General features: G+C 40.4%; 1 protein-coding gene across 1 annotated transcript in view; it reads left to right on the plus strand.

The window, feature by feature from the left end:
- WDR43 (WD repeat domain 43) overlaps positions 1-14,008 on the plus strand; it is a 56,083-nt gene that overhangs the window by 11,471 nt on the left and 30,604 nt on the right. The window contains exon 3 of the mRNA XM_004452348.5: positions 1,284-1,405. Within this exon, the coding sequence (XP_004452405.2) occupies positions 1,284-1,405 (122 nt within the window). The remainder of the gene's footprint in view (positions 1-1,283; positions 1,406-14,008) is intronic.

Consider the following 14,008-nt stretch of genomic DNA (forward strand, 5'->3'; position numbering starts at 1 on the left):
ACTAACACAGTTGAATATTTTGGTATATTTTCTTACTGAAGTCTTTTTATGGAATTTATTCATATTCTTTTTTCAGTCCTTTGTGCATATGTGTAATGTAGGACTAAGTTCTTTATGTAAGCTGATAGGAGGGGAAAAGTAATTGAATTTAAGAACATTTTACAATATTTTTCTTCTGAAGTGGAAGTGATATTTGAAAGTAGCTTCAGTGATTTTTTAGTTACAAGTTTACTTTTATCCTTAGCTTAGATGTGCGTACAATGATAATTTGTTGTATATGTATGTAATTTATGGGAATTCAGGAGAAAAGAGGTAAAATAACACTTGCTTACAGTGTAGATTATCTAGCACCTCACTCTACTTAGTGAGTTTGTCCTTGAATGAGTTTGAGATGGGAAACCCTCCCAGTACCTTCCCTCCCAGTACAGTCCATTCTTGTATGCCTCTTAATAGGCAAGCATTTTGCTGTGCTGAGTGTGTTTAAAGTAGTGTTTACCTAAAGAAATTGATTTCTTTATTGAAAGATGGTTTTGGTGCTTTTTAAAAGGAATTTTCAAGAGTAATTTTCACTAGACTTGATTTTTACTATACATACTGACTTTCGACTCTTTGCTATTAGCTCACTCAAGCATCACAAACTTTTTGCCATTGTCATGCTTAGGGCTGGCATTCCTGTCAAAAGCAAATAGCATTTAGGACTAGTATACTTTGATTTAGGATGTGGATGTTGGTTTTTCCAGTAGGGAGAAGGGAAAGTTAACATTTTGATGAAGTTCTGTCTGATTTATCTTATATTTGATGTTGCTGGAAAATTAAAATAAAACAGAAAGATGTAGGAAAGTGGATGTGGCTCGAGCTATTGGGCTCCCCTCTACCATATGGGAGGTCCAGGGTTTAATTTCCAGAGCCTCCTGGTGAAGGCAAGCTGGCCTGTGCAGAGAGCTGGCGCAGCCAGATGACACAACAAAAAGAGACACAGAGGAGAGACAATAAGAGATGTAGCAGACCAGGGAGCTGAGGTGGTGCAAGAGATTGAGCACCTCTCTGCTACTCTGGAAGGTCCCGAAATCGGTTCTCAGTGCCGCCTAAAGAGAAGACAAGCAGACGGAAGAATACACAGTGAATGGACACAGAGAGTAGACAGTGGGGGGTGGGGGGTGGGGGGGGGAGAAATAATTAAATCTTTTAAAAAAAAGGTAGATGTAGTTGAAGGCCATTTTAGTTAATTGATTCATGTTATGTAGGATAAGTTTTATTTTTAATTTTCTTTTTTAAATCTGCAGAGTGGCGGACATGATAACAAAGTTAATTGCATACAGTGGCATCAAGAAAATGGCTGTTTGTATAGTTGTTCAGATGATAAACATATTGTGGAATGGAGTACACAGACTTGCAAAGTAAAGTGGTGAGTAAATGTCGATGGTTCTGTGGTACTGCAGGAGTTCCTCAGGTACTGCTTGAGAATGTGTTAGAGTTTGACAGATCTAGACTGTAGACTTGCTGTATATAAAACTTTGTTAGATGGCGGAGTGTAGAGTTGAATAAGGTTATAGGCTCTTCCGTGGGAACTTTTCAAATTGAGCATTTCAGGATATTAACACACAGAAGTGAAAGAGTGGTTCAAGAGTAAAAGAAATGTACGAGAGATGTCATAGGTCACATGTGGTAGTTGTCAAATGAGCAGTGTATGCTGGGGAGACCTGGTGGGAGAACATGGGCTTTCACCTGGGCCTTCTGGCATAGGTATGATATAGAGAGAAAGGGTAGAAAAACGCTTTCAAGGGTGGGGAGGTGGCAGTAGCAAACACTAGGAGACAGGGAAGTGAGAGATTTACTTGGAACTGTGAGAAAACTAATTTAGAGAAGGAGCATAGTAGGAGATAATGGTTGGTAGAGGGAAGATGGGCCAGAGTAGCTTAAGAGTTTGGCTTTAAGTGTCATAGATAAAAATCTTCAACAGCTCTTATGGTTTATGCACTTAATCCTGTATTACTGGTATAGTAGATGCTCAGTAAACATGGACTATGGGATATAGGTCAACTCATTATGGAATATAGGACCCTAAAGAGGATTATGGTGCCCATGGTCCTGTAGCTAATAGGTGGCAGAGAAGGGACTCTAATCTGCTCTCTTGAATCCTGGTACAGTGTTTTTTCTCTTATACTAAAAGTACTCTGTTGGAGTTTTGGGATCCTATTTGGTAAGCAGGTGGAAGCCAGAGGTGATTAGTGTCTTGGGAATAAAGTAACCAAAGTTATACTTCAGGAAAAAGTAATCTGTCAGCAATGTGTAGAATTTAGGGAAAGGCGATAGATTAAAAGCAGAGAGGCCAGGTAGATGGCTGTTCTTGTAATAGTCCATTTGTAGGATGGTAGGAATGGAGTAAGATTGGAAAAGTAGCAAACAAGGGGAATCAGTAAGGCCTGGGTGGGGCAGGGGAGGGAATTGGGTGATAGAAAGAAGTTAAAGGTAAAATAAGTTTTCCGCTTTGTTGACTTGTTAGGCAAGGAATAATGCAATTCATCGAAACTCCAGTCAGAGGGAAATGGCTTTGGAGTTTTTAGACAAGTTGGGTTTGAAATGATGGTTTGTAGGAGGCAAGACCTAGCAGACAGGGTGGTGACATAGGCTTGAAGTTTAAGGGAGGAACTGGGGCTAGAGGTGCAGATGAATAAATCCTCTGCCTGGAGTTTCAGTGTTTATAAATCACAGTTGCCTCCTGGGGTTACTCCCGCTCCTTTAGTGTGTCTCCCAGGTTGCTAGTGAACCTTTCTGAGTCCTTCTGCGTAAAGGCACTGGCGCTCCATTTATCTGCTGCAATAGTTTCAACAGTGCTATCAGAAACACCTCAAGATTCTGAAGTAGTATGTCAGGGGCAGGGTCCATGCAGTGCTGAGATCAGCTCAGTGATAGGTTGGCTCGAAGGGAAGGCAACGCAGAACTTTACAAAATAAAGGGACAGAGAGAGACACATGAGAGGAGATACAGATGACACCAGGGGACTCACAGCTTCTGGAACTGAGAGGCTCGACCATAGTTTCCACCTCGTATTTATTGGAAGCTACCAAGCAGCTGTTTGCTCTCTGAAATGCAACATCATCTGCAATAATAGGGAAGAACTGCAACATCTACAGTAGAACAGGTGTGACATTTGCAATAAGGAACAGGTAATTATTTTCCCACATTCCTCCCTTTTTGTTTTTGCTAAGTCTACGCAAAAGTTGTTTTCACTGATTAACAAAGCTTCCTGCATGGTATTTTCATTTTTAGGTTTGAACAATACTCATTGAATTTTTTCTCAATACATTCAACAGGGTACATTTATATTTCACTTAACAGTTCATCAAATCACTTAAGTACACAATATGTTTCATTATTAAAGTTCTGATTAGTGCTCAAGCATTTTATACATAATCCATAACTACCATAGATTATACATCAACAAACAATAGGACTTCCAACTAGCAGACATTTAATGAATAGACTTTCATTTCTCATGGGCTTAATATTCCCAACTGGCAAGGCTATATAGGCCAGTACTCGATATTAATGCTGGCCACATCCAAGTCACACGCTGTCATTACAAACTCCATTAACATGAGTAAATATTGTATTTTTCAGTTACAGCAGAGAATATATAGTTTTGTCTTACCCAAACATTTAAGAATTTGATTGAGCAGTAGGGACCTTACAGCTTGTCCCAACTGTTTGCCTTTTCCAGACCCTTAAAATACCATTTTCTCTGATGTTTCTTAGTAGGGTCACTGCCACAGGTTTCTTCTATGCAGCCAGATTCATTGCCATAAGGCCAGGCCAGAAACCCTTGAAGAACTGCAAAGTCCATTGTTGACCTTTCCACACAGTTTTTATACTTTTTTGTATTCATTCAGGCTTGTTTTACTTTTACAAAATCTCACTGAATGCTTCCACAATACGTTTACAACCTGCTATATGCATACTAGGTCTGTCCCGCATATCGTCATATTAACCATTTTATTTTAGGACAAAATACACCTTATAACCTTTCAGTTAGCATTCCCACAAACTTTTTACCTTTTTCAATATTTGCTTAACTTTTACATCTTTCATTTCATCCTTCCTTTCTTTTTTCATCTTCTTCCTTTTTTCTATTTCTTCCTTTCTCTCTTTTCTTTCTCTTTTTTCCCTTTTTCTTTTTCCTTCCTCTTTTTTCTTTTTTCCTTTTTTCTATTTTTTTCCTTTCTCTTTTCTACTTTTTTCCTTTCTTTTTCCTTTCTTTCTCTTCTTTCCTTCCTTTTTATCCTCCTTTCTTCCTTTTTTGTTTTTCCTCCCTTTTTCTCTTTTTCACACACACTGAAACCATTACAACACACACACTGACATTGAACAAACAGGCAAACACAAAAGCAGTTCCAAATCTATTAATCTAGAATTTCTTCATTGCTTCCTTTTATAATTCAACATTTCTTTTCCAGTTTTCCTGCTCTCAGTTTCCTTCTTAATCTCTTTCTGTCCCCAAGTCATACTTGCTTTATGATGCCATGCTTGAACAAGTTCTGTAGTTTAGATACTTTGATGTAAAGCCATTCTAGTCTTCGGAATGAGACCCAGCCATGCAGTTTCCAGCATCTGTCTCTCCATCTGCACTACTGGAGGTTCTAGGTTCCACAGGAACTTTCATCGTCTCTTGGCGTTCATGGTATGGCTTTATCCCACAAGTTGGTACCCACATGCTGGTACTCACACAGGACGTTCTCCATCTCCTGGGGAAATAGAAGCAAACCCTCGAGGACTTTGAAGGCTTTCCAAACCCTAGGGGCTCTGCGCCATCACAACCACTTTAGTTTTGGTCTAAGTGATCCTTCTTCCTTTCAGGCCCCATGTTGGTCTCCAATTGCTGAGATCAGCTCAGCGATAGGTTGGCTCGAAGGGAAGGTGACACAAAACTTTACAAAATCAAGGAACAGAGAGAGAAACACAAGAGAGGAGATAGAGATGGCACCAGGGGACTCACACACAGCTTCTGGAACAGAGAGGCTTGACCCTAGTTTCCTCCTTGTATTTATTGGAAACTACCAAGCAGCTGTTTGCTATCTGAAATGCAACATCATCTAAAATAATAGGGAACAACTGCAACATCAACATCATCTGCAATAATAGGGAACAACTGCAACATCTACAGTAGAACAGGTGTGACATTTCCATTAAGGAGCAGGTAATTATTTTCCCACAGATTAACTGTATTTTTAAAAAGCTGTCTAGATGAGAGTTTACAAAGATAAGTCCTGCACATAGAGTTGAATGCTGTTTGAGGCACAGTTCAGCACGTACACGCCTTGTATCTAATCATAACTGTGAAGTGGACTCACTCTTTGTTTTACTGTTGACACATAGGTTAAATAAGAGCCTGAGCTCTCATCCACTCAACTGTCCTGCCTCATAAAATGACTTTCCAGTTTTATTCTTGGCCTCTCTTTCCAGAGCACACAGACTTTACTGTTCTGAAAACACACTAGTCTATGGCTCCATTTTTTCCATTATATTCCTTTGGCCTTAAGTATCTTTCTTCCTGTGACAATTTTTTCTTTTTAAATCACAGAGTAGCTGTAATTTCAAAAGTCACATAGCTCTACAGAGGTTTCCATCATACCTTACTCTGACTCCAACAGCTTATTCTTAGGGGCAACCACTGGTAATTCTTTAACTTTTCTTTTTTTTCCCTCCAATGGTTTTATTTATTTATTTAAATGTTACATTAAAAAAATATGAGGTCCCCATATATTCCCCACCCCCCTCACCCCACTCCTCCCACATCAACAACCTCTTTCATTATCATGGGACATTCATTGCATTTGGTGAATACATCTTGGAGCACTGCTGCACCGCATGGATAATGGTCTACACTGTAGTTTACACTCTCCCCCATTCTACCCAGTGGGCCATGGCAGGACATAAAATGTCCAGCATCTGTCCCTGCAGTACCACCCAGGACAACTCCAAGTTCTGTCACTTTTCTTGAGGTATTTATTTCCATGTTTCTGATTAGCATTCTTATACTGCTATTAACTGATTTTGTTTTCCAGTTTAGGTACTATCTACTGATTTCCTACTGTGGAAGATGAGGATTTAGCTCTTATTCTCTCTCTCTCCCCTTCTGTTTTCCTTGTATTGTTACATCACAATTTTTGGTTAAACAGTATTTGGTGTTTATATTACGAGTCCTTAAATACTGTTACCCTGAGCCTTGGACTGTGCTAGGCTTGTTTGTTAATTGGGGTGAAACAGTCACAGCAATAACCATTGTAAAGCATGCAGTTAAGTGGCATTCACAACCTTGAGCAACCACTACCTCTTAGCTAGTTCCAAAATATTTTCATCAACTCAAAAGAAAACCTGACCATTAAGCAGCACTCACTTTTCTCTGCTTCCTCCAGTCCCTGAGAACTGCCAGTCTGCTTCCTCTGTATGGAATTACCTGTTCTGGAAATTTCCTACAAATGGTATCATATAATATGTGCCTGGCTTCTTTCAGTCAGCAATATATATGTATAGTTTTTTATTTAAAAAATTTATTGAAGTTTATTATTCATACATAAAAATACATAAACAGTAAGTACAGTAAAAATTAGGATACTATAAAACAAACATGCATACCAACATACAGGGTTCTCTTACATCACCCCATCACCAGTACCTTGTATTACTGTGAAACTTTTGTAACTAATTATGAAAGAGCATCATTAAAGTATTACTACTAACTATAGTCTGTAACTTATATTCGTGTATTTTTCCTCCAGCCCACCCTATTATTTTTTTGTTCATAAACCCTATAATTTATCTAAAGTGTACAGTCAGTGGCATTTGGTATGATCAGAGTTGTGCATTCATCACTTCAGTCAATATCAGAGCATTTTCATAACTTCAAAAAAACAAAAACACTATCATATCCGTATGTTAGTGCCACTAATTCCAAATCTTTCAATGTGCATTCTCTATTTCTATTCATGTCCAACAGCTTTTTACTAATTATACACAGATTAAACCTCAGCTTTCCATTCTTTAACCACATTCTATTCTCTGATGACTTCTTTTCTAACTATTAACTCCATGAGTTTGCGCATTATATTTAGTTCATAATAGCTAAATCATAGAATATTTATCCTTTTGTTTCTGACTTGCTTCGCTCAATATAATATCCTCCAGGTTCATCCATCTTGTCATATGCTTCACAACTTAATTTCTTCTTACACCTGAATAATACTCCATCTTGTGTGTATTCCACAGTTTATTCATTCGTCAGTTGATGGGCACCTGGGTTATTTCCATCTTTTGGCAGTTGTGAATAATGCTGCTGTGAACTTCGGTGTGCAGATGTCTGTGTCACTGCTCTCAGGTCTTCTGGATATATATATCTAGTAGTGGTATTGCTGGGACACATGGTAGATCTTTAACTTCCTTAGGAACTGCCAAATAGACTTCCACAGAGGCTGTACCATTCTGCATTCCCACCAACAGTGAATAAGAGTTCCTGTCTCTCCACTTCCTCTCCAACACTTTTAGTTTTCTGTTTTTTAAATAGTGGCATTTCTAGTAGGTGTGAAATGATATCATTGTAGCTTTGATTTGCATTTCCCTAATAGCCAGTGATGTTAAACATTTTTCCATGGTTCCCCCCCCCCCGCCCCCTTTTGTATTTCTTCTTTAGAAAAATGTCTATTCAGGTATTTTCCCCATGTGTTAATTGGGTTATTTGCCCTTTTATTGAGTTGTAGGTTCTCTTTACAGATCATGGATATTAGAACCCTGTCAGATGTGTGATTTCCAAATATATTCTCTCTTTAAATAGGCTGTCTTTTTACCCTTTTAACAAAGTCCTTTGAGATACAGAAGTGTTTACTTTTGAAGAGGTCCCATTTATCTGTTTTTTCTTTGTTACTTGTGTTTTGGGTGTAAGATTTAAGAGACCCCCACCTACTACAAGGTCTTGTAGATATTTCCCTACATTATCTTCTAGGAGTTTTATGGTCCTGGCTTTTATGTTTAGGTCTTTGATCTATTTTGAGTTGATTCTTAAATAGGGAGTGAGAATAATTGTCCTCTTTCATTCTTTTGGTTATGGATATCCATTTCTCCCAATACCATTTGTTGAAGAGACTGTTCTGTCCCAGGAAAATAGACTTGGTAGGCTTATCAAAATCAGGGAAGCAGATTTGGCTCAACTGATACAGCGTTCGCCTACCACATAGGAGATCCAGGGTTCAAACCCAGGGTCTCTTGGCCTGTGTGGTGAGCTGGCCCATGCACAGTGCTGATGCATGCAAGGAGTGCCGTGCCATGCAGGGGTGTCCCCCGCGTAGGGGAGCCCCACACACAAGGAGTGCATCCCGTAAGGAGAGCCGCTCAGCGTGAAAAATGCAGCCTGTCCAGGAGTGGCGCCGCACACATGAATTTCTGACGCAGCAAGCTGACGCAACAGAAAGAGACACAGATTCCCAGTGCTGCTGACAAAGAATGCAAGCGGACAGAAAAGAACACACAGCGAATGGACACAGAGCAGACAACGGCCGGCAGGGTGGGGAGGAATAGAGGGGGAAGGGGAGAGAAATAAATTAAAAAAATTTTAAATCTTAAAAAAAAAATCAGTTGACCATAGAGATGAGGGTTTATTTCTGAATTCTCAGTTTGATTCCATTGATCAGTGTGTCTGGCTTTATACCAGTACCACACTGTTTTGACCACTGCAGTCTTATAATACATTTCAAGATTAGGAAGCATGAGTTTTTTTACTTTGCTCTAATAATTAAAGATGTTTTGGGCTATTTGGTACCCCTGTCCCTTCCAAATAAATTTGCTAATTGGCTTTTCTATTTCTGGAAAGTAGGCTGTTAGAATTTTAATTGGTAGTGCATTGAATCTATAAATCAATTGAGGTAGAATTGACTTCATAATGTTTACTCTTCCAGTCCATCAACATGGAATGTCCTTCCATTTGTTTAATTCTTCTTTAATTTCTTTTAGTGTTTTGAAGTTTTCTGAATATAGATTCTTTACATTCCTGGTTAAATTAATTCCTAGATATTTGAGACTTTTTGTTGCTATTGTTAATGGAATTTTTTTCTTGATTTTTCTCCTCCACTTGCTCATTGCTCATGTATAGAAACAACACAGATTTTTGTGTGTTGATCTTGTGTCCTGCCACTTTGCTGAACTCATTTATTAGCTCTAATAGCTTTGTTGTAGATATTTCAGAATTTTCTAAATATGGGGTCATGTCCTCTGCGAAGAGTGAGAATTTTACTTAATCTTTTCCAGTTTGGATGCCTTTTATTTCTTTTTTCTTGCCCAGTTGCTGTAGCTAGAACTTCTAGCACAATATTGAATAACAGTGGTGACAGTTAGGCATCCTTGTCTTGTTTCCTGATCTTAGAAGGAAAGCTTTCAATCTCTCCCCATTGAGTTTGATGTTGGCTGTGGAATTTTCATATATCCCTCTTTATTATATTGAGGAACTTTCCTTCTATACCTATTTTTTGAAGTGTTTTTATCAAGACAGAATGTTGGGTTTTGTCAAAGAAAAGAAATAAGTAGGAAATCTTTCCTTTAAAAAAAAAGTCTTCTTTATTTCCCTTCCCCCCATTGTCTGCTCTGTGTGTCCATTCACTGTGTGTTCTTCTGTGTTTGTTTGTATTCTTTTTTTTTTTTAATTTCTCTCCCCTTCCCCTGCCCCTGTTACCTGCTTTCTGTGTCAATTTGCCATGTGTTCTTCTTTGTCCGCTTGCATTCTTGTCAGTGGCACCAGGAATGTCTCTTTTTGTTGCATCATTTTGCTGCGTCAGCTCTCTGTGTATGTGGCGCCACTCCTGCGTAGGCTGCTTTTTTCACTCAGGGCAGCTCTCCTTGAGGGGCACATTCCTTGTGTGTGGGGTTTCCCTATGTGGGGAGCACCCCTGTGTGGCACTCCTTGCACACATCAGCACTGTGCGTGGGCCAGCTCACCACGTGGGCCAGGAGCCCTGGGTTTGAACCCTGGACCTCCTATATGGTAGGTGGACGCTCTATCAGTTGAGTCAAATCTGCTTCCTTGCTTGTATTCTTATTAGGCAGCTCCAGGAACCAATCCTGGGAGCTTCTGGAATGGGAGAGAGGTGATCATTCTCTTGCGCCACCTTAGCTTCCTGATCTGATGCGTTTCTTATTGCCTCTCCTCTGCCTCTTTTTTTTTTTTTTAAGATTTTATTTATTTGTTTGTTTATTTCTTTCCCCTTCCCCCCCCCCCCCCCAACTCCCCTGTTGTCTGCTCTCTGTGTCCATTTGCTGTGTGTTCTTCTTTGTCCGCTTATGTTGTTGTCAGCGGCACAGGAATCTGTTTCTTTTTGTTGTGTCATCTTGTGTGTCAGCTCTCTGTGTATGCGACGCCATTCCTGGGCAGGCTGCGCTTTCTTTTGCGCTGGGCGGCTCTCCTTACGGGGCGCACTCCTTGCACGTGGGGCTCCCCTACGCAGGGACACCTCTGCATGGCACGGCACTCCTTGTGCACATCAGCACTGCGCATGGGCCAGCTGAACACGGATCAAGGAGGCCCGGGGTTTGAACCACGGACCTCCTGTGTGGTAGACGGACGCCCTATCCACTGGGCCAAGTCCGCTTCCCTGTCTCCTCTGTCTCTTTGTGTTGCGTCATCTTGCTGCACCAGCTCTCCGTGTGGGCCAGCACTCCTGCACGGGGCAGTACTCTTCGCAGGCCAGCACTCTGCGTGGGCCAGCATTCTGCATGGGCCATCTTGCCATATGGGCCAATGTGCCTTCCCCAGGAGGCCCTGGGCATAGAACTCTGGACCTCCTAATGGTAGACGAGAGCCCAGTTGGTTGAGCCACATCCGGTTTCCTAATTTTCTTTTCTTGTAGTGTCTTTATGTAGTTTGATATTAGGGTGATTTTGGCCTTATAAAATGTGTTGGGTAATTTTCCGTCCTTTTCAGTTTTTTGGAAGATTTTAAACAAGATTGGTGTAATTCTTCTTGAAATGTTTGGTAGAATTCATCTGGTAAGCTATCCTGGAGTTTTCTTTGTTGGAACATCTACTTGTGATTGGTTTGTTGAGTTCCTTTATTTCTCGTAGAGTCAGTGTAGGTTGTATGCGCATTTCTAGGAATTTGTCCATTTGATCTAGGTTGTCTAATTTCTTGGCATATAGTTTCTCATAATATCTTATGATGGCTTGTGTTCTCTTATCCATTGTCAACCTGTGTTTTTTGACTGGGGAGTATAATCCATTAACGTTCAATGTCATTATTGTAAAGGGGCATTACTTCAACCATTTTATCATTTGGCTTTCATATATCATATTTTATTTTTGTCCATCTTTTTACCCTTTTGGTTACCCTTTCTGATAGTATTCACTTCTACACTCCTCCAGACTTCCGTCTCTTGTCTTTTCTAGCTATAGAACTCCCTGTTGTGTTTCCTGTAGCGCTGGATTCTTGCTTATGAACTGTCTTAGTTTTTCGGTAATTATATGTGAATATTTTAAACTCACCTTCATATTTGAAGGACAATTTTGCTAGGTAAAGAATTCTTGGCTGACAGTTTTTCTCTTTCAGTGCCTTGATTATAATATACTACTGCACTTTTGCCTCCATGGCTTTTTTTTTTTTTTAAGATTTATTTTTTTATTTATCCCTATCCCCTCATTCTTTGCATTTGCTGTCATTTGTTGTGTGCTGGTCTTCTTGTTTTTGGAAGCACAGGGAACCAAACCTGGGACAGACCTCCATTGTGGGAGGGAGGTGCCTGATTGCTTGGTCCATTATGTTTTGTTGTGTCATCTTGTTTCGTCAGCTTGCAGCACCAGCCCGTTTTGTCAGCTCTCTGTCTTGCTTGTCTTTTCTAGGCGGCACTGGGAACTGAACTTGTACCTCTCATGTGGTAGATGGGCACTCAGTTGCTTGAGCCACATTTGCTTCCCCCTCCATAGTTTCTGGAGAGAAATCTGCATTAAATCTTACTGGACATTCCTTTTATGTGATGTTTCTCTTCTTCCCTGCTGCTTTCAGAATTTTCCCTTTATCTTTAGCATTTGGCATTCTAAATAGTTTCTTTTTTTTTTTTTATTTTTTATTTTATTTTTTTATTGACTTTGTAATAATATTACATTAAAAATATATATGTGAGGTCCCATTCAACCCCACCCCCCCACCCCCCCTCTCCCCCCCCAACAACACTCGTTCCCATCATCATGACACATCCCTTGGATTTGGTAAGTACATCTTTGGGCACCTCTGCACCTCATAGACAATGGTCCACATCATGGCCCATACTCTCCTCCATTCCATCCAGTGGGCCCTGTGAGGATCCACGATGTCCGGTGATCACCCCCGAGGCGCCATCCAGGGCAGCTCCACGTCCCAAATACGCCCCCACCTCTCATCTCTTCCTGCCCTTCCCCATACCCATCGTCCACCATGTCCACTTTTCCCAATCCAATGCCATCTCTTCTATGTGGACATTGGATTGGTTGTGTCCATTGCACCTCTATGTCAAGAGGAGGCTCAGATTCCACATGGATGCTGGCTGCCATCCTCCCATTTTCAGTTATAATCACTCTAGGCTCCATGGTGTGGTGATTGTCCTTCTTCAACTCCATCTTAGCTGAGTGTGGTAAGTCCAATAAATCAGATTGTAGGTGCTGGAGTCTGTTGAGGCTCAGGACCTGGCTATCACATTATCAGTCCAGAGATTCAAATCCCCTAACTGTATCTTAAACCCCAACGTTAACTGCACCTCCAGCAGATTAGTATGATAGTCTTATGAAGGGAGATCCCATCTGAGTCCAGATTCATCACACATAAACACCATTTCCAGAGAGGGGCCATCTGCCCTGGTAGTAAACCCCATCGGCCATGACCATAACTCTCATGGGTCTCTTTAGCCTTCATAGGAACCAATATCTGGGGGTTGTATCTGCTTTATCTGTCTCTCTGACTCTGCTCAGTTGTGCATGAGGGCAATCCTTCTGCCAGCCTCCAGACTCTCTAAATATTGTTTCTTGGGATAAGTCTCTTTGGACTTAATTCTAATTAGAGTATGCTGTATTTCCTGGCCATGTATGTCTTTTCATGAGAGTTGGGAAATTTTCGGACATTGCCTCAAATACTCTTTCTGCCCTTTTTCCCATCTCTTCTTCTGAAACTCCCATAACACGTATGTTGGTGTGCTTTGTGCTCTCATTTAATTCCCTGAGCCCCTGCTCATTTTTCCCCCATTCTTTTCTTTGTCTTACCTCTATTTTCATTTCAGCTCTTCTGTCCTCTATGTTGTTGATTCTTTCTTCCATGATTTCAAATCTGCTGTTGTGTGATTCTGTTGTCTTTTAAATATCACTTATTATGTCTTTTTATTTCCATAAGCGCTGTTATTTTTCTATCCAAGGTTTCATGATTTTCTTTGTGCTCACCCAGTGTCTTCTTGATGTCTTTTATTTCTTTAATTACGGTGTCCTTCAGTTCCATGATTTGATTTAGGAGATTTGTGTAAATCTTATTGATTAGTTGTTTCAAGTCCTATTTCTTATCTGGGGCTTTGATTTGTTCCTTTGCCTGACTCATATATTCCGTTTTCTTATGTAATTTTTTGCTGATGTCTAGGCATCTGATTCTGATGCTGAGTTTACTCTGGTGTTCAGTTTCTTCCTCTTTTCTAGAGATTTACTGTTAAGTAACTGTGTGCTACCACTGTTCTTTGATTCTTCGTTCAGCTTTTTCTAGATATTTTAGGATTGCCCCTGTTTAACCTCTAAAATCAGGGCTAATGAGCCAGTAATGGAGTGCAGGCCAGTTTCCAAGGACCTTGGAGAGGGGGACAGTAAAGGCACCCTTTTGCCTCTTGTTTGTTTATTATTATTTCCTGCTTCCTTTCGTGCACTTTTCTGTTCTGCCAGCAGATGACGCTCTCTGGCAGACCTCTGGGCTCAGACCCCAGGTGCTAGAGGGGAGTGCTTCAGAGTAATTCCTCAGGAGGGTAGGCTGTGCAGA

Source organism: Dasypus novemcinctus, chromosome 25, assembly GCF_030445035.2.
Source record: "Dasypus novemcinctus isolate mDasNov1 chromosome 25, mDasNov1.1.hap2, whole genome shotgun sequence".
Taxonomy (NCBI): Eukaryota; Metazoa; Chordata; class Mammalia; order Cingulata; family Dasypodidae; genus Dasypus; species Dasypus novemcinctus.